The following is a 25,986-nucleotide window of genomic DNA, read 5'->3' as shown; positions in this document are numbered from 1 at the left end:
GCAGCTACATGCATTATACTGAATCTAGCCGTGACTGTATTCTGGAGCTGGTTTTCGACTCTTTCCAATGCCAGGGCATCTCATGCCTCTGTCACTATTTCCCTTCCCACTTTCTGCAGTAAATTATTCTTACAGGGGGTAGCAAGTTCCTTGGTGGTAGCAATTGCTGTGGGAGCAAGTTCCTTGGTGGTAGCAATTGCTGTGGGAGCATGGAGCAACGAGCAGCTGCAGGAGCGTGAGCAGGCGAGGGCACGGGGCATGCGGAGCTCGACGTGTCCATCCATCCCAAACACACATCTGGCTTCTGCAGGAGGGGGCAATAAACCCAACCCCGACCGGCAGCCGGTGTCAGGGCCAGCACATCGCTTGCCTAAGCACTTGTCACACCATGCAATTAGAAAAGGGCTCCTTATGGACAGTGTTGCGCTAATGCAAAGTATGCTCCCATGGAAATAATCCTCACCCTGAATTACCATTTACTTGGGTCTCTCCCATGCCAGGGTCCCTTTTATCTGGTTGGCAGTGTTTTTCCCAGAAAGTGAGGAGAATGCAGCCTTTCCTGCTTGTTGAGTTCTTACCTTTCAGGATATTGTGTGCTGTCTGCACACACCGTAGGGATGGGGAGCTGTAGATGTAGTCTACAATGGTGTTAGTTTCTAGCAAGGCTTCACCTGCAAGCAAGTTTCAACGCTCATGAATAAAACCAGAGGAATGGCATTGTAACAGTAACAGCAGCATGCAGGGTATCTGCCACCCAGCAAGGAGCTAAAGCAGCTTCCCAGCTGCACCGCTTGTGTTTTGGGAAATATGTGTACCCATCGTATTTTATTTCAGCGGTGTGTTGGGCACTGTGATGTGCACAGCTGTGGAACCGGGATACATTTTTCTGTGTGTGTTGCTCCATGCGCATCTAGGTACTTAACCAGTATGCAAAGAAATCACAGCAGCTTTTGCTCCATTTCTGCTTCTCTTAGATTTAGCCAAAAAGCAAACAGTGTGCTGAGAAAAATTGTAGAGAGCTTGAATTTAATTTCGTTTCATTTATAAGCCATAAATCAGAATGATTCAACTTAACTCAAACCCAACTTAATTCAATTGGCTCGATTCTTCGCTAGTATAAATTACCATTTCATTACACAGGTGGAAGATCACTGAAAATGAGATAAGAATCAACTCCACTATTAGGGTTATTAATATTCGTGCAATGCCTAAGGGAACCAAATGAGAACAGGAATCTGCTCAGCATTGCACAGACTTGTAGTAAGAAAGAATTATATTTTTGTTATATTTGAAGAGGCAGGACAAAGAAGTGGGAGCAAGAAGGGGTTATTAACCTTGACTTCGTATGTTTAATGATGGCTGTAATCATGTCAAACCGATCTATAAATCTCTTGAGAGAAGTGGGGTAATTTAGAAGGAGCGGCACATCTAACAGCCCTCCGTCACTGGGAAGCTGCTCATTTGCTTTAGTCATCAGAGGAATTACGGCTCCGGCAATTGTCAAGGTCGAGTCTGTGGCGCTGCAGCAGGGAGCGGTTGCCTGCAGATGGCCGGCATGCCGCAGCCGCGCTGGCAGGTTGATGGCATCTGGGTCACGTATGCAGTTGCGTGCTCGGACCCATTTAATGATACCAGCAAAGTGTGCTGTGATTGCTCCCAGATTCGCCTTCTGTTATGTGCATATTGCGAACCCTGAATGCCATGTGGCTGGGAGTCTGAGCATCCTGCTGTTGTACAGTGATTTATTTTTGTTTAAAAAGCAAGTATAATTTTAGCTGCCCTAGTTTGAATGTGACCAACACGAAGTACTCTAAAGCATTTGAATTTAAGAAAATGCTATGTACCGCTCTCTGAAGCTCATGTCTTTAAGGGGCTGGGCTCCCCTAATCACAATGCTCAATATGTGCTCTTTGACTACCAAATAATTTTCTGTCTATACAAAACCCAATAGGCTTAGAAGTCAGGGACAAGGAGCGGGGGGGTGGTGGGGAGCACACTGGAAATAATTCGGACTGTGTTTTTGCTACATAAACATAAAGCCAGACAGGCTGATAAAAGTACATTGGTGTAGCAAACTGAGGGTCAAAATTTAAGATTGTCAAAGTAAAAGAAAAAGCATATTTTGCATGAGGTGACTGTCACACTGCTGCACCAACGTTGGTAATAACAGTGTCTTCCAGCGTGGCACGTTTATAGGGCGGTAGCGAATGCTCTGCAACCGCACTGCTGATGGCTCTGATTTCATACCATGTCCTAGATTTTGTGCTTGTCTTTTCTTCAGCTGCAGCAGGCTGAAGGAGACACAGTTTCCTTTGAAAGAGGGGGCTTCCTGGGGAAGGTGAAGGGACTTCGCAAAAGTTCTCGAAACGGCTAAATCCCGTTAGTTTGGGGCACCCGATTCATTTTTTTCTGCCTTGCACTTTCTCTTTCTCTGGCTGGGTGTGTGGGAGGAAGATAGCAAAGCTTCCTGGGCAAGCTCTTGTCTGCCGAGGACAACTTACCAACAAGCCTCGCCTGCGTACAGCCCAGCACGGTGATTGGCGCATCTTTTTCATAATCCCTGAAACCGCCGCTTCTTTGAGGTAAGCTGTGAGGCATGTTCAGGTTACTACGCATATACCTTCCTGTGAGGGAAAGGTTAGAAGCAGTTGCTGGAATTATTCAATCAGAGAGAGGCAGGGAGCATCGTGCCTGTTTCCACGCTCTTTCACCACAACGTCCGCACCTCGCAGGCGCTGCCTAGACCTGGCTGTCAAGCAGTTTTTCCCCTGTAAAACTGTCAGGAATCTGATAAAATTAAGTTAAGCAGCTGTATCACTTCAAAATCAGCAGAGAATGTTGCTAATGTTTTTAAAGTTATCTTTAGGACAGATTTCCCCAAAGGGAAATAATTTCTATCCCACAACAAAAGAAACCTCAAATGTTACACTTTTACAGGAGGCTAAAATGTCAGAGCTCTTCAAATGTAATTTAGAAAGAAGGTAGTTGTAAAATCATCCTTTACACAACAATTTTAATCCAACAATTTTGACTACAAGATATTGGCATTTTTTGAATAGAAAAAAGACTTTTTGGACGAATTGCCGATCAGCTCTAATGCCAACAGAGCCTGAAGTTATAATCTGTTAGCTATAGTCTGAAACTCAAGCATATTACTGGGTGGCAAACTCCAGTTTATGCCCCAAAAGGCACTCTGAACTGTACCTGTGGTGGTGTTACTTTCATTTAGGACCGAGAGCCAGCTGTGCAAAAGATTTTCCTAATGGTAGTGGAAGTTTGCACTGGACACTGACTACTTACATCATGACTTCATTTCCAAATGAAAATGCTCTTTGGCGACATTACTTTAACGTAATCTTTCCTGCAATAGTTTCCCAAATATTAGCAAATGTAGTATTTACTCCCTGGCTTGTGTTTCTGCTTCTGACTGCAGCCCTACCATCGCAGAGCTCCGCACTGAGATGCTCTGCCACTTGTAACTGCTCAAAGCAACACTTTTGTGTTAGGAAACCACAGCTTCCATCTAAGCTTTGCCCCAGGCAGTTGCCACTCTCCTTCCTTCATCTAAATGCAGAGCCCGAGAGACCCATGGGAGCCGACTCACCTTTGGCATCAAAACACTGTGACAACCAGTACTTCCCAAAAACAACATCCATCCTTTCCCCGTGTCTGCAGACAAACAGGCAGCGTTTCTGAGGCCCTGGCTGGCTGGATATTCTCAGGGGCTGGAAGAAAAATTACAGGATGTTTGACCTTCATCAAAGTGCAAGGGTTTTTCTGAGATCTGATTTACTAATGGGAGTCAGGACCAGGCACCTCTTGCTTCACCCTAGTGCAAATGCGGGTACAGGAAACTCTTCTGAAGTTGGTAAATTTATGCAGCTATAAAACTGCTAAAGTGAGCAGAGGATGGGGCCCTGCCACCTCATGCTAACAGCAGGTTTGGGGACAGCGATGTCTTCTGTGCCTGTGGTTGTGTCACTCAAAAGCCTGTAGAGAACTTTAACTTGTTACTTCTGATACAGGCAGTGAAAGGAGACCAGGGGATAACTTGTTGGGGAAAACCCAGTTGCTGGAAACTTGCCACTAAAACTGCGTGTGGTTTATGCGTGTGTGCGGGTCCCTACCTGCACGTTCTGGCAGATGATAGTGAGCGGCCCCGCGTCCCCGGGTCCTTGGTCTTCCTGCTGTCGTCTTTCCAGAACTCCGTCAGTGAAGGCTTGAAGGGACGGGGAAGACGTAGTATTCAGAATTGAGTAGGACCTGCCAAAAATAGAAAGATGTTGGCTTTGGGAATGCTTTGGACTTCGTGCACTCTGGCTGTAGTAAGGACATTGCTGTAGTCTTCAGGAACTGATGATAATTACTGTTGTCATGTTATTACATCAGTATTTGTATTTTAGTGCTGCCTAGAGAGCACCTTGCTAGATGATGTACACGCATGAAGAGACAATTCCCATCTCAACTGGCTGTTTCCTTAGAAACAGTTTCACAGAACAACAGTTCCCAAACTTTGGTCTGCGAGGCTCTGTCAGCCCTCAAATATTCTCATGGAAAATGCCAAGACCTTCCTCACAGCCACAGGATGCTCACTAACATCATCTGGGGACCAGCTGCACATTACTTACTGTGGTCTTGTGGACCAAAGTTTGGAAGCTAATGGCTACAGGGAGTTTTCACTCACCTTTGTAGCATAAGCTATTGCTTCGGCAGAAAGCTGGAGCACAGCCCTGCCTCTCGTGCTGGGCAGTTCTCGGGGTTCCTGCGCACAAAATAGCTTGTATCCCCTGGCAGGGACATGGCACGCTTGGTCTGGGTGGTTGTTTCTACATTTTTCAGTGCTGCCTATTCCATTTCCCGTCTACAGTGGGAATTTATTCTCACCAGTGCTTCTTGTGAAGTGTAGCCAAAGGGATATAATAGATCCCATTCTCCCTCAAGGGGCTTATCTAATGATGGTCCCTCTGAATAAAGCTCTCATGTCCAGACATTCAAGGACTTTGACCAAGACCCTCGGGAGTAAACTCTGACAGGCAGTTACAGAAGCTGCAGTGACCCTCGGCTGATTCGGTTACATTGTGTGGGTTACGTTTGCTTAGTCATTAAAAAAAACCCGTTGTCAGATAGTGTTTACGGTCCTTCACCTCGACTGAAATAGTTGCTGCTGCTTGCACTTTTCAGTGCCTTAAATATGGCAGAAGTTGCTTCCTGACTAGCACCTAGTTAGGATAAAATCTCAGAGGGGTTTCATAGCTGTTAAAATAACACCAAGTGCCTCTACCAATGGAACAAAAATAGGTCATCCGCATTTTTGTAAAGAACAGATCTGCGAGATCATATGTTTTGCACCAGTTTAAAGAAGGAGAAAATACCACACTGTTGGTCCTGATGTTGGTCCCTTATCTGGTGGAGTTAGGGTGCCAGGATGAGACTGAGGTACTGGCTTATTCAGTCAGGTGAAGATGCCATGCAGAGAAGCACTGGCAGGCAAGGGGAGCGGGACGTGGGAACCAGCCGTGCCAGGGACAGCACTGTTGATCCCTGTCCAACAGCGTGAGGCAGCAGCCTTGCAACAGCCACCGTGGACACAGCCCTTGGGCGGCAGATAACCTCTCCAGCCTCCTGCTCTTACTCTTTCAGACCTGACCTTCTAGGTTTACCGATTCTTGTAACTGTATTTATTTTAGTCACGGTGAGTTCCCAACAAGGGTTGGGCTTGCTCCAAGGAACCAAATGCTCATTTGCCCAAATGCAGGTAGAGGTCAGGGCAGCAAATACCTCTGAGTTAGGCACAGCACGACTCCGAGGTGCAACAGGGGTGGTGGATCTTGAAGAGGAGTTAACTGTAGGCAGGAGAGCTTTGTGGATAAGCTGAGGGAAATATTACCGGGTGCTGTGGTGAGAAATCATGTCTAACCCTCCTCCTCAGAATATATGCATGCGATGTATTGCAGGCAGAAGTACACACTTCCAGCTGGCAGGGTAAGGCCAACTCTGATCCAAAAGCTGCCTGAGTGCATTAGCGTGTGCCAAGCCCAGGTCGGCTAAGCCCTGAGCAGGGAGCACGAACAGACATTTATCATTGTATTAAGCGTTCAGCTTGGAGCGTGGGTGCAGCTAGCACAGATACATCCTCACTGGATTTGTTTGGTTGCCCCTCTTCCCTTTACCCCCAGGAGCTGCTGCACACTTTCTGAGACTTTCTTTCTCTCTAAGCTCTTATTAAAAGGCCATGAATGCTTTACCATCTATTTATAGATGCCAGGATTTGCTACGAATGATGATGAGGCAAAGGCATACTATCTTGCTGCGTCTGGAGGAGAGCCACTAACCTGTCTTCAGTGGTATCTCCTTGTTGCTGGAAAACAGAAACTGCTGAAGCTATTTCAGCTTAGTCATCTTCTAAGCATAGGTCATTGTTTGGAAGCTTTTCCCAAAGGCTTGTGGTTCCTCTGCTTGGCAAACAGCGACTGAAGGCAGACAACAACATCTACTGTCTTCTGGGTGATGCCTTGCCTTCACTGCACTGTCAGTGATACTGCTGTGTCCCTGGAGGCAATGTCCTCCCAGTCTGGAAAGGCCCCTTCAAGAACGGAGATGCTTGCAGCAGAGGATGGAGAAGGGTCTCTGTGTCATGGCACACGAGCGCTGGTCCTCAGCTCTGTGTAGGAAAGACTCCTCTGCCGCATCACTCATCATTATCTAGAGGAGAGGGATCCCTGGGGAAAATGAACCAGCCATTGTTGCAGAATGGGAGGAAGAGTGGAAAAAACCCTACTTAGGCCCAAATATAGCTTGAAAAAATTAGGGCTGTTTTTCCTCCCCCTGGTACTTGTGCCAAGCCTGATTTCTCAGGCTTATTAAAGGGGCAAGGAGTAGCTTTGGCATCTCACGAGGAGCTGAAATAGACTGCGGTGTACTATCTACAGCGCTTCTATCCATTTTGGGGCAGAGGAGGTGACTATTTCTGGCTTTGCTGGTAACGGAAAAGCAGTGCAGGGAACCATCAGAAGTTTTAGCTTTTGGGCGGTGCTGGGTCCACAGATACAAAGATAGCACACTTACTTCTGCTGTATGGCTTTACAGGCATAGGCGGAGAGCCCTATGGTCTTGAATGCTCGGTTTTTGTGGCTTCTGTGGGGCAAGTAAATTCTTGTACCTTTGCTGGGCTTCCTGCTTCCTCTGGGCTCCATGTGCTGAGGGTGAAGAGTTTCTTGTTTTGGCTTGGTAGCCCACTAATTTTCAGGCATGAAAGGCAATTTAGAAAATACCCTGCAAACAGTTTGCTGGGGAGCTTTTAAGGTGGATATACATATATGTATCTTTAATACTGGATCTGTAGTTTGGATTCATTCCAAGTAGCTTCAGCTCAGCGGTAGCTTCTGCTGCTATCAGGAGAGGATTTCCACCTTGATACCATACAGGGGGAAAAGTATTTTGTTTTTAACATACCTATGGCCAGGTCCTCTCCTAGGCTCAGTCAGAACAGATCTCCTGACATTGATACAAACACAACCGGTTCCTCCCCTAAGGAGAATCCAGCGCTTGTTTCAGAAAGGTTATTTTTCACTCACATACCCTTACTGAGGAGATGGCAAGAATGGGTTACACAGACTTAGGATCTGGGTTGCATTGTGTGGGATGCTGAAGTAATTTGTCTTCGATTATTTTCCAACCTATAGCACTGATCAGAGATCGAATGTTTCTCCTCATTGTTACCAGCAGGTCCAGTCCTTGGCATGAGAAGAAATCATGCAGGGATGTGCCACAGCCAACAAAGAAATGTAGTTTAGGTGTACAGAAAATCCTTGGGGTTTGCAGAATAGAAGTGATACCATTCCTATTTTTAGTAGACAGGGAAAGGATTCAGACCTGGAGTCTCTCAAGACACAACCTGGTTTCATGGGCAGTAACTCTGCCTTGAAGGCAAAGTCTCTTATCCCCTATTAAATAGATCACCAAGCTTGTCTTCTTAGTGTGGCAGCCTGTCGGTCTGCAGCTGAGATACAGACCTTACTACGGGGCAGGGACATCTTTTTGTTGTACATTTGTACAGTGCTAGCCAGGAAGGTCTGTGTGCCAGGCAGAGCTCTTGTGGCACTATTTGGATATCAGCCATAAAACCCGTGTCCTGCAAAGGCCACAGTTCAGGTTCTGCCTCAACTGAGCAGTGCAACAGGGAAACCTTTTCCAGGTGAAATGTGCAGGAACTAGCAATCTCATTTTGCTGTATTAAAGATTTGATCAAATATCCCAGAATAGCATTTTGCCTGTCATAATCTCTTGCGTGGTATAAGCAGGGTGCTGCAGCCCAGAGTGAGCTGTATTTTCGTGATGATCTCAATAATGCATGATTTTCACTTGAAGAATGCAGTCTCTTGTGACTAGGAGGGAAAGTTAAGCTCCATGGCTGTTATTTCTTTCTTTTTCATCCTCTGCAGGGATGAAACAGGCTGTGTACACAAAGGCAGCACAAACCAGCCCCCAGGATCACAGCGTCGCTTGCCAACAGCAATCTCGGTCCCAACACCATGAGCTGGGTCCCATCTCCTGCACCGCGGCAGTTCTCCTGCAGTCCCGGTGAGTACTGCCATGCTTAAAGATATCTGCGTGCCGTTCTTCTCCTACCACAAGGATCCCACCATGAATACCGTGGCCTAGATGGCAGTGGGGCTTAGGTTGTCCTTAGCTTGCTGTATTGTTTTGACCACATGACATTCCATAACCTAATATTCCCTGCGGGAAGCTGTTGTGTAAAATGAGACTGTTTCCGGGTATGTAATAATGTTTTTGATAAATGCTCCATATTGCGTGCTCCAATTCATGATTTATAGTCTTTAGCAGTAATCAGGGAAGGGGCATTTCCTTTCTTTGCTTGCCTGGAGGCAGAGGTGCTGCACTTACAAAACATTTGGCTTTCCTTTTAGTTGCTGCTGCAATAATAATTCTTTCCCATGCTACTCCCTAGGCCTGAAAACTTCTGGGCACTGTAAGGAAAAAAAGCAGAATCCACTAGAGCAGGCTGCTGCAGTGTATGTGGACCTGAGTCCATTTTGGTTGGCAAATTTTCGGGGAAGAAAGGATGGTCTTCCTGGATTGCAGACTGGAGGGTCTGGATTAAGTCCTGTCTTAATACAAACGCTCTGCTTGACTTTGCCCATGCGTCGTGATTTTCATTTCTTTAAGCCCTGGTTCCTCGAGGTCTTTTCTTTCCTCATAATGAAAGATGAGTTGAAGTTTGACAGTGACAGACTCAGTATAGATAGGTTTTTTCTGTTTGGCTAACATATGGATGAAAGCCCTTTATTAGTGTTGTTCATTTCTCAGAGGGCAGGCAAGAAAAGAATAGATGGTTGTGATGAGGGGGTAAATGAATGATCTCTTGCTAGGCTTGTCTCTGCCTGATGGACTTCTGGGCTGGGGAGGACTCAGGACTAAGCCAGGGCTGGCTTACAGAAGGGCAGTGGTTGGTGGCAGTCACATCTGGAAGCCAGCCTGCAAGCTATGATTGCCCTGTGCCTGCTCTCCGTCTGTCATTCATCACGTTGCACATGTTAAGCCTGAAAAGTCACAGGCAAAGAAAAAGACCGCTTGCCCTTTTTGCTCTTTTTGTTTCCTGCATTTTGCTTGATTTGAGGAGTTGTTGGATCAGTTTCTATAAAGTGCCAAGTTAGGTCCGTTCCTCTGGCTGTCCTGTGCTGACATGGGTGACCGAATGCTGTCCCTTTCTGTTCAGACTCTCTCCCCACAGGTCATGTTTGCCCACTGAAATTTGAAATACTAGCTGTCTGTGTTGTGTTCTGTATCTCCATCCCTTCCCTTTGTAACTAACCTGCTCGCTGGTGTCACCGTAACCAAACTCTGTACCTGCACGGTGCTCAGCAGAGGGGCAGCAGGCAGGAATGTGCCTCTCCCCTCTCCTTGTCGTCTTGTGCTCTTACAAACTACTCCAGATTTGTCAAAGGTGTTTGGGTGCTTAGAGATGCAGGCAGCCTTGCAGGAGTGCCCAGACCCACTCCTCAAGCACTAGTGTTTTATTGCTGTTTAACTAATTCCCATCAAAATCAAGAGGCATAAGGCATAACCTTATTCAAAAGACAAGGTCTGCATTCTCATTGAAGCCAATGGCAGGCAGGCAACTAACCGCTTCTGAAAATCTTGCTAAGTATCTTAAGGAACATTGCTGATCCCAAGTCCTTTTCCCCAGGGAATTACACACACAAAATCTCGCTTCCCAAATTAATGCTCAAATTTAAACCTTCCTGATCCTAGTCCCACCACCGAGGTGTCTACACAGCAGTGGCTCTGCAGCAGCCATCTGCTCTGGCTCCATTCACCAGCAGCAGTGATCCTATGAGTAATAGTTGCTGTAACGTCTTAGCTAAATAAATCACATCGCCCTCTAATCCCATGCACAGGGTTAGCATCTGCTCTTCCTTTGCTTATGAGATGGGGCTTTGTGTACCAGTACACTTCCCCCAAGTGACCTTCTCAGCAGCCCTGGGAGACTCTTCACTAACCCAGGTGAAATCACAGCTGCTGAGCCCCCTTTTTACAGCGATGGAAACTGGACTGAGCCGCTTTACCTACCCATGAAACACCCAGGTCCCACATTCATCCGCCTTCGTGATGTAATTTTCAGGCAGTAGCCCAGAACAGCCAGTTGCAAGGGAAATGCCATAAATCCAGCCCTCACTTGTACTGGTTTGTTCCACCGGGGACATGAAAATAAAATCTCCTGGGACCAGCTCCAGTTCATCATCATTCTGGGGGGTGTAAGGATAGATCACTTGCAGAGTCTGGGGGAGAAACAGAAGCACAAATGAATGAAAGGATTGTTAATGGAAGGGAACCTTTAGCAGAGTGAGGCAGGAGCACTCCCGTACCAGACCTTTAACCTTAGCAACTGAGTGTGAACAGCTCTCCTTGTAATGCACCACTTTGTGCTTTATCCAGGAAAGCTTTACCTTCAGGGAATGCCTGCCGCTTCCCACTTTTTGCTGTTGGAAAGCTTTCCTAGGTATTTACTCCTTCTTCCCTCTTCGACTCCAGTCGTGTCTTTGATAACCAGGAGAGAAAGCGGGGGGATGATTTTTTAGAGTGAGCAAAAACATGACCGTGCGCTTAAATCTAAGCGTCCTGTTAAAAACAGAACCGAATTCTTACTGGGACCTGGAATTTACACAGTTCTAGTAGTTAGTGACCATTTTTGGTTTACCTACTCATGCTTGATCTGAAAGAGCAGTTCTTGTTGCTGTTGCTTTTGAAGACAAGGCAGAGACGCTGTCAGGGGGCTAACAGGTTTGACTCTGTGACTCCCTGCTCTCAAAACTGTTCAAGAGAACGCACAGCAAAAAGCACAACTGGTGAGCAATACCGGGATGTGGCCACATTGTTTTCTTTGTATTTCCTAACATGAACAGGATTAAGTTAAAAGGTGGGGAAAGATCAGTGAGTGTAATTCTGTAATCTTCTCTTTGCTGGAGCGCGAGGAATCTACACATATTAAATGTCTATCAGTAACTTTCCTTGGAAATGGCTGCAGCAGTCCTCCATCTAAAAGGAGAACAAACGTGTTATTGTCCCTGGCCAAGCCTAACTTCTGCAGTGGCATCATGCAAAGAAAAACCATAATCTGCTGAGCAGCTCTGATCTCCTGATGGTGTCAGCCCGTTTGCTCACTACTCCTCCTGGACGATTTGTGATATCTTCAAAGGAAGATGGAAGCTAGTCACTGCCACCTGATACCACAAGGCCGAAACTTTCACACATGGCTGCCTGAAGTTAGATATGCAAAGATGTGAGCTGGTTTTCATCAGCAACTCCCTTTGCAATCAGTGATAGCGTTGACTGCTTGCAGCTTCTAAAGGACAAGAGGACTCTTTGGAAAGGAAAGGAGGCTGTCACGCATGGGAAGCATGGCCCGGGCTGGGTCAGAGTGCTGTGCACGAGAGACTTCAGCTCTCCAGAAGCTTTGGCATCTGTTTACTCTGTGCTGTATGGATAGTGGTTAGGTTAAGACACTGGCCTGGTTCTTGAGAGATCAGACCAGCTGACGTTGAGCTAACAGGAGGGTCATTGTTAGAATTCATTAATCCAGCAGGACGTCGTTACCGCAAGAAGCAAGAAATGAAGCGGGTGAAATATCAAGTCTGGACAGTATGAGTAAAAAGCAAAAAAAGGCAAGATGGTCTGCTGGTTAAGATGACCGGTGGGATGTGGGAGATCTATGTTCTGGGTGTCCTTGTGGGACCTGAGGCAAATTCCTTGATGTCTGTATAGTCCGCGCTGCGTATCCATACAGCTCTCAGCAGGGCACGTGGGAGTCCTCATTCAGCTGGCAGCTTGTGAGCACTCCTGAGCTGCAAATGCAGCTAACACAGCCTGCACCTCAGCTAAGTCCTCTTTTTTTTTTTTTTTTATTTGGACCGAAACAAGCTCCAAAAATTTACCTCATGATTAACGAAGCGTATGTCTCGGGAGAATATCGCGGCAACCCAGTCGCAGCCCAGCTTGACATCGATGTTCTGCGCTAACTTCTCCAGCGTGGGCAGGTGGCTGGTCTGGAAGTGATAGGCCAGCGTCACGTGGAGCTGCTTCTTGTGGGGCTCCACGTGAACATCTGCAATGAGAAAATGTCAGTTAACAACAAGGGACTGCCGAGATTAGCAGCTTTTTGAAGGTGTAAGAGAGTCTATCGCCTCTGAACAGGAGCTGTGAGCCAAACTTTTAAAGATAGCTCAAGTGGAACAAATTGTAGGCCAGTTTCTGAAAAGGCTTTGGGGAAGTCAAGCATGAGTTCCTTATGTATGTTGGACCTTGGATCAAATTATTAGAGATTTGTGGTCTGATTCAGTCCTGAGTCACATCAGGGTGGTACACAAGGCATCCTTGCCAAACTGCCAAAATTCATTTGCATCCAGAAAAAAACAGGTTTCTGGATGGTGTGATAACAATTATTGTAATTTTGAACCCACTGGACCTTCTGCCAAAAAAAAGACACTTTTCTAGGTAAGGGGTAGCCTTTCTTTCATTCGCAGCTGAGGATAGCTCCAAAATAAGTAAGCTAGAAATCATCATTTTTACTCTCCCTTCTTTGTTCTATCTCCTATGGTAGCAATTACAAATCTATGGAATTTACAGGTTCGTGCAAGTTGACTACATCTTTTCCCTGGACGTTAGTCAGATTACCAGTTTGCCCGCTGAGGGTGAGGTATTCCAAAATTGTGGAAACAGACATTGATACGATAATGATTCAAAATGATCCTGCAGAAAAAGAACCTGTATTAGGAAGAGATTCCAGGAAGCAGAAAGGTGAAAGTATGTGCAATATTGGGACTCTTCCAGTAGATGTGGAAATCATAGGATACACTGTTTGCATGTAATTTATTCTTGCTTATTCAACCAAAAACTGCAATTAAATTTGACTGATTATTCAGTCAAAATTGCAGCTATTCAGAGACTTGGCTCCAAGTGCCAGCCAGGGGTAGCTTTGCAAGCTCATCCATCTTTTTTTGATCAGCAAAGAGAAATATGCTCTGGATCTCTGAAAAAGCCCCAGAGACTTTAATGTGATAACCTGACCAAGCTGTGGACTGCAATGCAGCAATCGGCTTCCCCTAAGAAAGAACCAATTTGGTCTGAATTGGAGCAGTCGCAGGGGCAGAAGCTTGCTGGAAGCCATTGATGCTTCCTTCTTCTGAGTCAGTGGTTTTGGGGTAAGAATTGCCCCTTCTGACTGTGTCGGTTTGGAGGGTATGTCTGTCTGTGCTGTGTACCGCTCTCATGCAGCTGCAGCAGTCCTTGGACCCGCCTAATGTCTCTGTGCCTGTCGCTGCCTTCCAAAACATGCATTTGTAAAGATAACAGCTGTTTCCTCCCTCTTCTAAAGGGAAGAAAAGTTCTAGGTCCCCGTCAGGTGAAAGCAATGCATTTCAGAGGTGTGATGAACCTACGACATGTCTGTATCTCTTCCTCTGAACCAGGGGCAGAGACTTGTAGATGTTCTGCACGGTGTTGTGGGGTGCCTGTCTAGCATGGAAACACCCCAGGGACTCAGAAGTTGCCGTATCTTGATGCACTTGAGCTCCAGGATAAGCCTGTGATAACGAAGGACTAAACCGGTTGTGTTGTGACTAGTCCAGGCTGAGCACCAGAGCGACGGAGGGTGGGAGGATTAGTCAGGGAGCTATTATAGTGCTCCGATGCTGTTCTGACTTCCAAGTTTGGAGGTAATCGGAGGGCAACCGGAGAGCCCGTTCAGCAGCAGAGACTGTCGGAGCACGGGGTGCTCTGGTTATCTCCCCCCTCCCAGCTCCTGACGCGTTCTCCCCTCCAGAAGCAGCAGAGGGCCAGGCAATGGAGCCAGACGTGTTGGTACTGAGATTTGAAAAGGTTCCCTTCTAGGTTGCCAGGGGTCTTCTCACAGAACCCCGTTTCCATCTCAGAAATGCAGCAAAAAACCGAACATGGCCTTTACATGGCTCAGGAAAGTTTTGTGGCAGCGGCTTGAGGTAGCGAGTGGAGCAGGAAATGCTCAGCCTTGCAGACAGAGCGTCTATCTGAAAGGTTAAGGAACCACCAAATGTCAACTTCCCTTTCAGAAGATAACACTTGAGACTAAGTGTGAGGTGATCTTTCAACTGAAAAAGCACTGAAACCCAAAGCACCCGGTGGGGCGTTCCTCTTGGGCTCTTAGCCTTCAGGCCACTTTTAAAAATCAGGTATTGGCTTCCTGAGCTTCATTTCTTCATGCCATCAAAACTTTGGTTTCTGAAAACGCCCAAGCCTTGACCAAGCCGTGAGCTCTTTGTAGCTGCCAGCATAGTCACTCACCTGCTTTAGAAGCAGCCTCTGCAGCAAAGTCTGCAGCAAACTTCTTGAGCACCTCAGCACTTTCTTCCTTGACAAAAAGCCCAATGAAGTTTGAGGACGTGTAGAGCTCCAAAGGCAGAGGGGCAGGGAATTTGCATTTCCACCGCATCACGGTGGCCTGCAGAGCCTCAGTGAGAGCATCGACCTTGCTGTCCTCACACTGCCAAAGGAAAAGGGACAAGCATTTCTTAGGTGGAGAATCGTTCCTTACGCCTGTGCTTAGCTCTGTAGTGCGCTCAGTAGAGAAAGAAAAGGCTTGGGTGGGCGGGCGTGACTGGTCTACTTTTGCTATAATGCAGTGAGAAAAAGCACAGGCTCGTAGAAAAAAGGCATGTTTAGAAATCATCTGCCCCTCCCTTTTCGTCCAAGCAGGATGAACTATCCCCAGGTAACCTTCCTAACCTCCCGCCCCCCTGTCTATTCTCATGGTAACAATCACTCGAGATTATGAGAACTTGGTCTTCTGCCGGTGCTCTTCCCTGAAAACAACCCGCTTAAAAACCAGTTACCTCCTCAACAAGCCCAGGCATCAGGCCGTTCTGGTAACAACCCCCCCAGCTCCTGAGCACAACCCCTTCTGCAGCGACTGAATGAAGCAAGTAACGTCTCCAGTCTGAGCCTGGCAAGGGCTGCTCATGAATGCATGCATAAAGGCAACGGAAAGAGGAGCTCTGGTTTACCATGAAGAACTGGCAAAGGGTAATATGTGGGAAAATGTTATGAGCTTTGTTCTTCCCACAGATCTGCTTTGACTGCTGCCAGAACTCGGACAGCTTCTGAGCCAGGGGGCCGGTGGGGCGCAGGTAGAGGACGTACTCCCGGGGCAGGGTGTCATCGAGGAATGGGTCACCCACATGGGAGAACAGCCTGAGAGGGAGAAAGAACTGTTAGGCTGACAGATAAAGACACATATTTTTTCAGCAAAGTCAGCTTCCCCTGTCCTCACTCCCTTTATGGAAAAAATCAGCTCCAGCAGGTCAGACAGAGAGGTGCGCTGTCTCACTTGCAGCCCATTACCACCACTAAGTAATACAGAAAATTGGGTTTTAGTTTCAGACTGAGGCTCTGAAGATCTGGCCCGGGTCACTGCTTCTGCCTTTCTGCCTCTCGGTGTACAAAATGCAGGGAGGAGAGCACTAAACATCTTTGAAAAGGCTGCTGTCGGTTTTCTGTCTAGGTGCTAGGGTGGAGAGGGTAGTGGTTCCTTTCTCTCACCTTTTTTTGCTATTACTCGAGATCACAAACTCTCTCAGACAAGGCTTGTTTCTGGATTGCTTATTTACAGCACTTAAATAATGGGTCAATAATTTTGCTAGTGTTTTTCAGATAACACCCCTGTTTAAACATGCCACATTCTAACGGCTGAAATCTTAAGACGTTAAATTCACTCATTTCTTTTACTCTTTTTAACATTTACTACTTCATACCAACCAGTCGCATGCTGCTTGAACGCTTCTTCCACCTGTTGAAGCCAGTGCTTTTTGTCTGAAGAGAGAACAAAATAAAAAGAATATTTCAGTGATGCTGGATTATATGGCTATAGCCACATCTATTGCTTGGACCTTGGGTCCTTGCTGGGGAAGGGCTGGAACAGTGTGTTTAGAAACCTGTGGAATATGCTTTTCAGACTGATTCTCTCAGCCCTGGGGCTTTCTTTCAGATGTGCTGCCTGTCAAATCACTGTACACAGTTTGAGGGGCAAAGTCATGCAACCCGCAACCCATTTAAAGTACAAGATATGGGCCTCTGGGTTTTCCCTGCTTGGCCTGGTGCTTTTCTGGATAGTGAGGCACGGGCTATTGGCATTTAATGATCTCTTTCCCAGTCATTTGCTTAGCATGAAAATCAAAGGTTTGGGTCTGGAAGTGCAGACATTGCAATAGCACTGAAGACAAAAAAAATTCAGCTGCCACCAGGGGGCAAAACCCAGAGGTTTTTCTGGTTAGAATAACCTGCCAAAATTTGCTAGGTCCCTTCAGTCCTTGCTACGCTGGAAGTGGTCTTTTGCTTATTTCCCTTCAGGATGCCTATAAATCCCTTTTCGCTCCAGCTAGGAAGATTCAAGTCTTCTGTTCGGCAAGTTTTCCAGTTGCAGAACAAACCAGCGCAGTGCTGTTTAACTTGTAGACATGTGTTTTCCAAATGCTCGACATCAGCACTGAAATGCAGCTGTGGATCAGCTCAGCTTTGTAACACTAGAGACTGCCAAAATGAGGAATTCACCCAGAATCCAAACGGCATAAATATTTAGCAAGAATTATGAATGAAGAAAAGGATAGAAACGTTAGGGTGGTGGGGCAGAAGTCAGGCCCTCAGCTGGGTGTCAGGAGGCAAATTTTCCATGAAGATTTCAGAGCTTCCTACTTAAGGGAAGGAGGGCAGTATTGCTCTCAAACAAGTGCTACAGGTGTGGTAGGAAGGAGGCCAAAATGAGCGGGATGCTGGTTTAATCTAATTAACCAGCACACACTCGTGCAAAATGGTGTGGCTGGAGGAAGGTCAGAAGAGCAAGAAGCCTTCGCTGAAGGTGAGAGTAGGGTCTCCAGGCAGCTGCCCCCTGAAGCCAGGCAAGGGGAAGGGATCCTACCGATGGGCACTGCCAGAAAAGGTTCTACATCTTACAGACCCACCTCGCTGCAGTGGTAGACAGAGGTGTCTTTCCCAGCGTTAGACAACAGGGAATGCATTCAGGCACCGGCACGGCTCCTGCCGAAGGTAAAGCCCCACTGGCTGCCCTTTGGCGTGTGAAGCGTGAGCAGGGGTACAGCCCAGGGACCGACAAAGGTTGTATTCTCCTGTTGTTAATGTGGCCAACGCAGCTGCCTCCCTTTTGCTCTGTGGGTTGTAGGCTGTGTCTCAGAGCTGCCTGCTGTTAGCGACAGAAAATCTGACTGAGGACAGGAAAACTTCTAGTTTACACCGGCCGGCCTTGAGCCGTAACCTAATCTTACTAAATATGGTATGTTACAGCTTGATAGTAGTGCAAAAGACTTGCTGACATCTTTAAGCTAGAGGGAATGTGCCTGACCAAAGCGACAAGATCAATGTACTATGAACCCTGTGTTATCTGCTGCGAGTAGATGCTGCTGGTTGGTTATAGGACGCAGGTCCAAGTGAGGGAAAAGGGTCGTGACTCCAGGGTCCAACCCGTGGCTCTAAGATTAGGGCAGCTGGGACCATCCAGCATTTCTTGTTTCTGCCCATAGTGCTGGGTAGGACATTTACTGTGCTTCTGTTGCCCTTTCTGTCTGCAGTGATGACTTTCAAAAGCACTGATAACCATGCGGGAATATGCAACATTACCCACCAGCTCGTAGACATGTGTTGTTGACTCAGCTGTGTTTCAGCTCTGCCCTTGGCTTCCCCACCCGTTGAATATACATATTTTTGTTCATTTTGAGAGTAAGAGGAAGGCAGAAAGATAATGCTGCAAAAAAGGGCTGTGTTGCAAATCTGTGATTATGAAAATACTTCCTCCTGAAGCATTTTGCTGCCCTTATCTGCCAGCATTCATTTGAGATCAGCAGAGTGCTGGTCCAAGCACCTGCCTTCTGGAAGGAGGCATCTTGCGCGGTCAACATCACAGTTTGGTCTGTTCTATCTTGCTGACCTTTCCCTAGTCTGGCTCAGATGCACTATGCAAAACAGCTACTGCTTTGCTTTGAAAAGTAGTTCAGACAAGAGCAAAGAGCAAAAAGCTCTCCCCTTGCACAGGCTGGGAACCTTTCAGGGAGGCTGCTCCTTGAGCAGAGCAATGTGCAGCTGCCTCAGCTGGCCGGCCGTGGATCATCCTACCCTTGTTTCATCATCCTTTTCTGTTACGTCGCCTTTGCTCAGTTCACCTCTCCTCTTGCCTGCCTTGTTTATGCGACTCTCCTAACCATAGATCTTGCCACTGAAGTGTGTCTGTCTGTGTTGCATCCGAGGCGGTGAATTAAAAAAGCCCTCCCAGTAAAGCTCCGGCTTTGAAATGAGCAGTTTCTCCTGTTGCAAAGTGAGGGCAGACAAGCTGGCTCTCGCTCGTTATTTACTCTCCCCAGACCCCAGAGCAGATCTCTGAAGGAGTCATGCACAATCTAGTAGGACAGACGGTTCTGCCACCCACCCTTGTTGACTTGTTCGCTAAATGAATTGATGTTTCCTTGGAACAAATCGCACAATAGAGCTCTGCTGGAATTGACTGCAGCTCCTTCTCCTCTGCCTTTGTGCTCCCGGGACCCCAAAGGGCGTTAGAAAACATTGGGCTGGGCTCCACACACGTTTGTTCATGTGTGATTTCAAAAGGTGCCTATCTCGTCCACGGGGACAATAAACTCCCCTTTCAATTTAATTTTCAGTGCGAGGAGGAAATACTGCGTAAAGCAAACAAAAGGCAAAGTATATTTTTATCACCGGACCTGAAGCTGAGAGGCTTTTTGTTTTAAATTTAGTGCTGGGAACGGTGATGATGACTGATAGCCTCTGGTTAGTCACAAAACAGGGCATGCACTGCATCCCTCCCAAACACCCTACTCTGTAGCCACGAGCCAGGACCCGGAGAGGACCCGTCCTCCGGGTGCTCCAGCTCCCAGGCCCTGCCCGTCAGGATCAACTTTTAAAACGTTGAGTACTCAAAACTAGTCACAGCTATGTTTGGCCACTTACAAAAGTGGCCTGATTTTTCACAACTGCTGAGTGCAGTGGGAGCTGGAAGACATATTCTGCTCCTGGGAAAATCAGGTCACTTAATTAGGTGACTAGCTATGGCTTAGGTGCTCGGATTTACTCATGCTGGGTAGCAAGTGTTGTCTGCAGCATTGTAGCTAGTGGTACGAAGTGGGTTTGTGACGCAGAGGCACCAGAAAAGAAAAAAGCCAGGAAAGAACTTATTTTTCAGAATCTACTGAACCGGCATCACACAGTAACCATTTCTGGTCCTGCAAAAATTGCACCTGGATTCAGATAGGAGGCAAAAAGGTTTGTGCAGCATTACTAGTCCCTTGAGCCACCCAATTCCTCCATCTCTTAACTTCTGCTGCCTCTGAGATGAAGTACAGGGAAACCATTTAACAATGCACAGCAATACATAATAGCGATTTTGAACAGACAGCACGGGAGATGCTATGTCCAACTGCAGGTCTGGAGATGGAGGGTTTAGGGAAGGGGAAAGGAGATCCTAATCGCACTGCCTTCCAAAAGCACTGCAGGTGTTTTAGCCACCACAAAGAATCAGATGTTTTTGATTCTTCAACCTCAAAGGTCTCCCTGTGACACTCTTTAATATCAAGTCACAAGGAAAGCCTTCCTCCACTCAATCGCTGGTTAAACGGTATCAAAATACTGCTAGGAAGCGTCCCAGCTAAACAGTTGACCCTTTAGCCTGAAACATTACAGCAGAACCGGTGTTGCTGCCCTGGCATACATATTAATGTGTAAATGGTGCCCATTTTAACCCCAGCCCACTTAATGGGACAGCACACCGCTCTGCATGCTACAGAACTTAACTCATTACTGTTGAAGGATTTTTGGCTTCCTGCAATTTCAGGGTAGAAAAAAAAGGCAACAGGGGAATGTCAATTCAGCTAGGAAATATATGTCAATAAACATAAAGTATAATGGCAAAATCCCATTTACTTCAGAGGAAATGACTGTAATGGGGAATGATGCATTAACCATAAAGAGAACCTTCAGTCTCAGAAGCACCACACAGAAATCCTTCCTCCGTAAGCGCTCAGCTTTCTTATTCTAGTCCAGTTTAAAAAAGGAGGGTGCGTATGGCTGCCAATGGTGTCGCAGTGCACGGGGTAACGAACTGCCATGTGGGAAAGTTAATGCAAACAGCGCAAGAGCAAAGGACGGGACTGAACGATTTTGAGATATTTGTTTATCTGCACCTGCATTATATTTCATCACTAAAAAGGTATGGAAACTTTGGGGTATTGATGCCCACAGCAGAGATCCGCCGACACGCAAGGCACCGTGCTGGGGCAGGGAAGACGAAGGTATTTGTGCACCGCGGTCACGCAGGGTTCCCAGCCTCCATCGCGGCCAGGCTGGGCTGCAGGGGCTGAGACGTGCGAGCCCTCGGAGCTGGCCCTTCAGGCACGTAGGGAGCCGAGACCGCTGCAGGCAGCCTCCTCTCTTCCTCCCGCGTTCAAATACGCCAAGGCTGAGTCATGCAGCTGGTCTGAACCCTTGGGTCCAGACAGCCTGTTTGTCCTCCACAAGCAATGTCTAATTCATAGAAAGTTGGCCCCTCTGGCTGCTGCTTAGGACCGAATTTCCCCGTTTCCACCGGCTCTCCCTTTGCTATAATAAGCAGAGATTCAAACCCTGCCGTCGGCACAGGCGACCTCCCTGTCTGTAAGAGGGAGCTTGCTCTGCTGCGTGTTGCTGCTCACAGAGGCAGTAGAAAATGCTAGCAGCAGCCTCTACCTCAGATCCACCTACGAGTTATCTGCCTACGGAGGCACCGAGGGATTTGTGAATGAGCAATGGAAGGATGGAGGCAGCCTGTAAAAGAAAGGGAATGACTAAATCTTCCCTTTCATTATGTGCCTCAAGCCTAGACAAACTTCTTATCCATGAACAAAACCCCTCGGAGGGATGAATTCATAATTTCAAGTAGCCCTGAATCTTTGGCCCATAAAATACTTAGCTGTGTAAATAAAGGTTTTTTGGAAACTGCATTAAACATGATGGAAGTACTTGGCTCTCCTCATCGTTAGGTTCAGTTCGAAGGACTGCCTGACATGATAAGATAGGAATTATGGATCATAATTTATGCCAAATGAGTCTGAAAGAAGAATGTTGTCAAATAGAACATTTTTCTTAGGATTATAAAATAGGCATTTTAATTTTTGCTTGTGTGTGTGTATAAAATATGTATTTATGTAAACATATATTCAAATAGGTATATATATCTATTTAAAACTTGACTTTTTTCAGTCTGTGTTGGTTCATGGTAAAAGAATAGAAACCAAAATGCTGGCTGGCTCAAGGGAATGAAAAAAAAAAAATAGGCCTTTTCTACATGTGGCTGCAGTTGCTGTTTGGAGTATGCCTGTCAGTCCAGGTACAGGTCAGAAGCCTAATAGTTAACTTCCCCCTTAGCTTACATGTCAAACTCAGCCGTGGTGCGGGAGGTCCTGAATTCAAACCCTGCTGTATAGCAATATGTGTAGGGAAGCAGTTATAAATTCTTCGCAAACAGTAAAATTCCCAGCTTTGGGTTGTGTGTTTGTTTCCAAATTGCCCATCATGTGACCTTTACAGATTCCTTAATTTTTGCAATTTTCATCAATTGTTTATACCATTAACAGTACAATAGTGGAAATGTGTCTATTTTAGGCTTTCAATAAACAATTGCACATTGAAGAATAGTTTTGCAAGAAAAATTTCTGTCCATCTAATGACTGACTTGATGTAGGGAAAGATACCCAAATTCCAAATAACTGACTGCATGTCTCACGAATTGCTTAGTTGTTCTACATGCAAAAATGGCCACAGTGAGGTGTTCTTTCCAAATGGTTTTCAATGTGGGTTATTCAAATGTGTTCCTCTGAATTCTCAATATGCAGAATTCACTTGGCCACCAAAAATCATATGATATTGTTTCTGTTCTTATTTGGGTGACCTTACTTCTATAAATAGGGACAGGACAGGAAGGTATCACTAGGGATCAAGTTCCTGTTTAGGGTAGGGGGTTGGGTAGGTTCCTTTTCTGCAGTTTTTTAAGCAAAAAACCAAAAAACTTGGGAGTTTTTGCAAGACAGAAATGACTCTAACAGAAGCGCATGACAGAAGAATTACTTTTTCTTCCCTTCACTGAGCTTTGGCTCAATCCTGCAAGTATTACCTTAGCTTATCCTTCTGTTGCTTTCCGTGCATGATGGTAGACATAAAGTCCTCCTCACGTTTAACTGAGTGACTCTAATTGCAGCCACATCCTCCACAAAACACGAGTTTATTGCTATACGCCGAGATCCCCTTAGGAACACGCCGTTCGGTACAACATCCCCAATTTAGGTCAGCAAATGCTATAAGCAGATCACAGCTATGTAAAGATCCAGGTCTTGCCTGAAATACAGGAACTTTCAGAGGAGTACGGGGAACTGCCTGACTGCACAGTGGCTATGGAGACTGCAAGATTTCAAACTGTGCTATATCCTGTAGGTCACATAAATATTTATAGAAGGTGCCTGACAGCATGATAGGGGCTCAGTAGTTCCCTTCCTCCTTCTTCCCGAGGGGTGACTGCTCGCTCTCAGCTATTGAATACCAAGCTCTGGTAATAGGAAAGAGAGAGAAATGGGAAACGCCACCAGAAGTAACTTTGGAAAACACGCTGCTATGTATTTCTAGTTTCCATAATTTAAAATGTTCATTTTTTTCAGAGGACAGTCCAGCTGGCAAACTGCAGCCTGGCCACATGATGATGATGATGGATGATGATTTTTCAGTGCAAAGAGTGAGGCCCTGGGCGTGTGCCTCTGTTTTATGTGTTTATTTTTTTAAGTTATGTAAGATTTTGAAGGCAGATTTGTTCCCCCTTCTTTAGCACATGTGCACGAAGTCATTCCCCTAATCCTCTGCTCAGCCAGCTTGTTAAAGCAAAAGAAGAGGGAAGTACAGACTCATAAAAAGTGTCCGGGATAAAGGCAGGAATGTAGCAGCCATTTAACATTTTTAAAGAGATACACAGTTTAAAAAGGAAACAGGATATTATTTTCTTTAGAACAATAACAGTACAGCTTTTTATGAGGCATGGGCTTAGATGTCAAAGTCCTGAGCTCGCAGTTGCCAGCCACTCCACCAGGTCCTCGCGTGATGGAGGAGGAATGAGGCGCAGCTATTTTGGCTGATTTGAATTGGTCACACACCATCAAAAGTCCTCTGTGTTTTTATTCTCCCCTTAGTTTTGCTTACAGTCATGACACTGTTTTTCTTTTTAGTTTTTGTTTCGGATTACATTTGTTGTCTGGCTTCCCAGTTCCCTTCCTCAACGTTTTCTCTCTACATGCGAATCTAGAAATGTACTGCTGCTCAAACAAAGAGCAGCAGTCTCTGAAAATAACAGGAGTCCTGAAGCTGGAGATTTAAGAAAATGATGTCTCACAATTCCCTAATAAAACCGTGAGAGTTGGCAGCACCTCAGCTGGCTGATTCAGAAAGGTTCAAACTTTTGATGCAGAGCAATCACTGGAAAAGGGTGACAGGGTTAAGGAAGACAGGTAATAACCACTGCTGTTAAAGGGTTTACAGAATTCTGAATATTAGCAAAATAGTCAAGTATAGATAATACAAATAAATTCAAAGAGGAGGTGGTTGTAAGTGGAGCATATTCAGCAGAGGCTTGTCCCCTTCAAACACCTAATTTTACTACTAGCCAGAATGCTGCAGAATGACCAAGATTTCATTATTCAAATAGCGCAGTGCAGGAGAGCAGGAGCTTTCATCCCAATACTATTAATACATTTTTAGCTAACCAGGAAGACAATGTCTTTGCAAGAAGCCAAGTTAGAGGTTTCAGTATGCTCAAATGTACCATCTGGAGTTTCAGTGATAGCCAGGAAAGGAAGCAGTTGTCATGCTGATTGGAAATAAATAAGTTCTCTCGCAGCGTTCAAGACAAACACAACGCTTTCTTCTTTCTAATTGCTCTTCTTCCTATACAGAAATGAGCTGGAATGGAATGGAGATTTGCCGTATCTCTGTTTTCTGCATCGAGGTCCTCTTATCGCTAGGACCTCTTTTTCCCATCACGGGTGGGTTTTAGGCAGAGCGCGGATCTGCCAACATGGCTTGCCAGAGCGGGAAGCTGGGCCAGGTGGCTGCTGACGGTACGCGGTGCCCGGCGAGCGCCGCTCGACACGTGAATCGCGATCGTCTCGCTGCCGCTTCACGAGCACCTGCCTCTCCATCTGTCACCTCGCCTCTTACTCCGAGTGGCACAGCTCGTTTTTGGCGACCGCTGTTTCGGCAGGTGTCTGCAGCGCCCAGCGCGGCTCCAGCCCGGTAGCACCAGGACCCGCTGCCGAAAAACTTAGCAATAGCCGCGGCGACGGAGCGCACCCCAAACACCTGAATTCGGAGAAGGCACGACGGGAGGTGGAGAGACAGTGAGCTACCTGATGTCACAGAGGTGATGGAAGAGGGGATGGTTTTGCCATGGATGCTCTGACGTGCCATGCTCTGCCTGGCTCAGGGCTCCCTGGAGAGACACGCGCTTGCTTTTCTGCCCCCAGTTCCTTAAGGCAGCCCCGCTTTACTCCTTTGTACGTAGACTTTTTTAGTATCACGTAGATCTTTAGGAAGAAGAAAAAAAGAAAAAAGCCACAACTAGCACTTTAAAGTGCCGGTGTTAACATTTTCCAGCTTCTTGGGGTTTCAAAACAGGAAGTTTGGGGGCGGTGCAGTTGCACAATTTGCCAGAAAGCTGCTGTTCTGTGAAGTCAGTGACACTGGGCTGTACCGGGAACTTGAGCCCTGCAGGCCACCCAGGCCCTCGTTTTCTGGGACTAATTCTCAGTGCAATGCGAGGAGATTTTGATGTGCTGCTCCTATGAGTAGGAGCTCCGTGGTTTTAGCTCCTCTTGACTGCCAGTGGACAGTTGACTTGCTCTCCAGAGACAGAGTAAAGCCCAGAGCTAAGGGGAAGTTTTCCCAGCCCAACAGAGAGGAAGCGGGTAGAGATAACATAGACCAACGTCAACATGGTATAGCTAAAGACTGAAAACAAAGCATTGAGCTACTCGGTTTGGATCTTGTGATGAAACTTGTGATGCAAACTTCCTTCTAGGTTAGAGTCCAGGTCTTTGTATCATGCACATCCTCAGAGGGAGAGTTTGAATGTTTGTCTGAACTTGCTCTGACTTGACAGCCATGAGACTTGGACTATACCGTCCACTTACACACAAACAACAAGCATCCCCAAAGTTTTGTTCAAAGACGGTGAAGCATCAGGTTGGGGCCTGCATAGCCAAATCCGTTCACTGTTTCAGTCCCTTTCCGTCTAGTAGAGGGAAGGGAATATATCACAAGTAAATCCCACTGTGGGCTCCACAGTAAGTCTTCATGGGCCTATCTGGAATTAAATATTAAAGTTGGTCAGTGCGTGAGATGGAATAACTT

General features: G+C 46.5%; 1 protein-coding gene across 2 annotated transcripts in view; it reads right to left on the bottom strand.

Moving 5' to 3' along the window:
- Window positions 1-25,986, bottom strand: part of UBASH3B (ubiquitin associated and SH3 domain containing B) — a 74,553-nt gene that overhangs the window by 9,762 nt on the left and 38,805 nt on the right. Inside the window, exons 2-10 of one of the 2 annotated variants that reach the window (XM_030022740.2) lie at window positions 16,302-16,359; window positions 15,555-15,741; window positions 14,836-15,034; window positions 12,453-12,622; window positions 10,591-10,799; window positions 4,128-4,263; window positions 3,605-3,725; window positions 2,502-2,624; window positions 579-671 (exon numbers count right to left, since the gene is read on the bottom strand). In XM_030022740.2, the coding sequence (XP_029878600.1) occupies window positions 579-671; window positions 2,502-2,624; window positions 3,605-3,725; window positions 4,128-4,263; window positions 10,591-10,799; window positions 12,453-12,622; window positions 14,836-15,034; window positions 15,555-15,741; window positions 16,302-16,359 (1,296 nt within the window). The remainder of the gene's footprint in view (window positions 1-578; window positions 672-2,501; window positions 2,625-3,604; window positions 3,726-4,127; window positions 4,264-10,590; window positions 10,800-12,452; window positions 12,623-14,835; window positions 15,035-15,554; window positions 15,742-16,301; window positions 16,360-25,986) is intronic. The other variant, XM_030022741.2, reaches the window with a different exon arrangement.

Source organism: Aquila chrysaetos, chromosome 8 (assembly GCF_900496995.4).
Source record: "Aquila chrysaetos chrysaetos chromosome 8, bAquChr1.4, whole genome shotgun sequence".
NCBI classification, from domain to species: domain Eukaryota; kingdom Metazoa; phylum Chordata; class Aves; order Accipitriformes; family Accipitridae; genus Aquila; species Aquila chrysaetos.
Note: the sequence above shows the minus strand (reverse complement) of the source record. Positions and strands in the feature narration are given on the sequence as shown.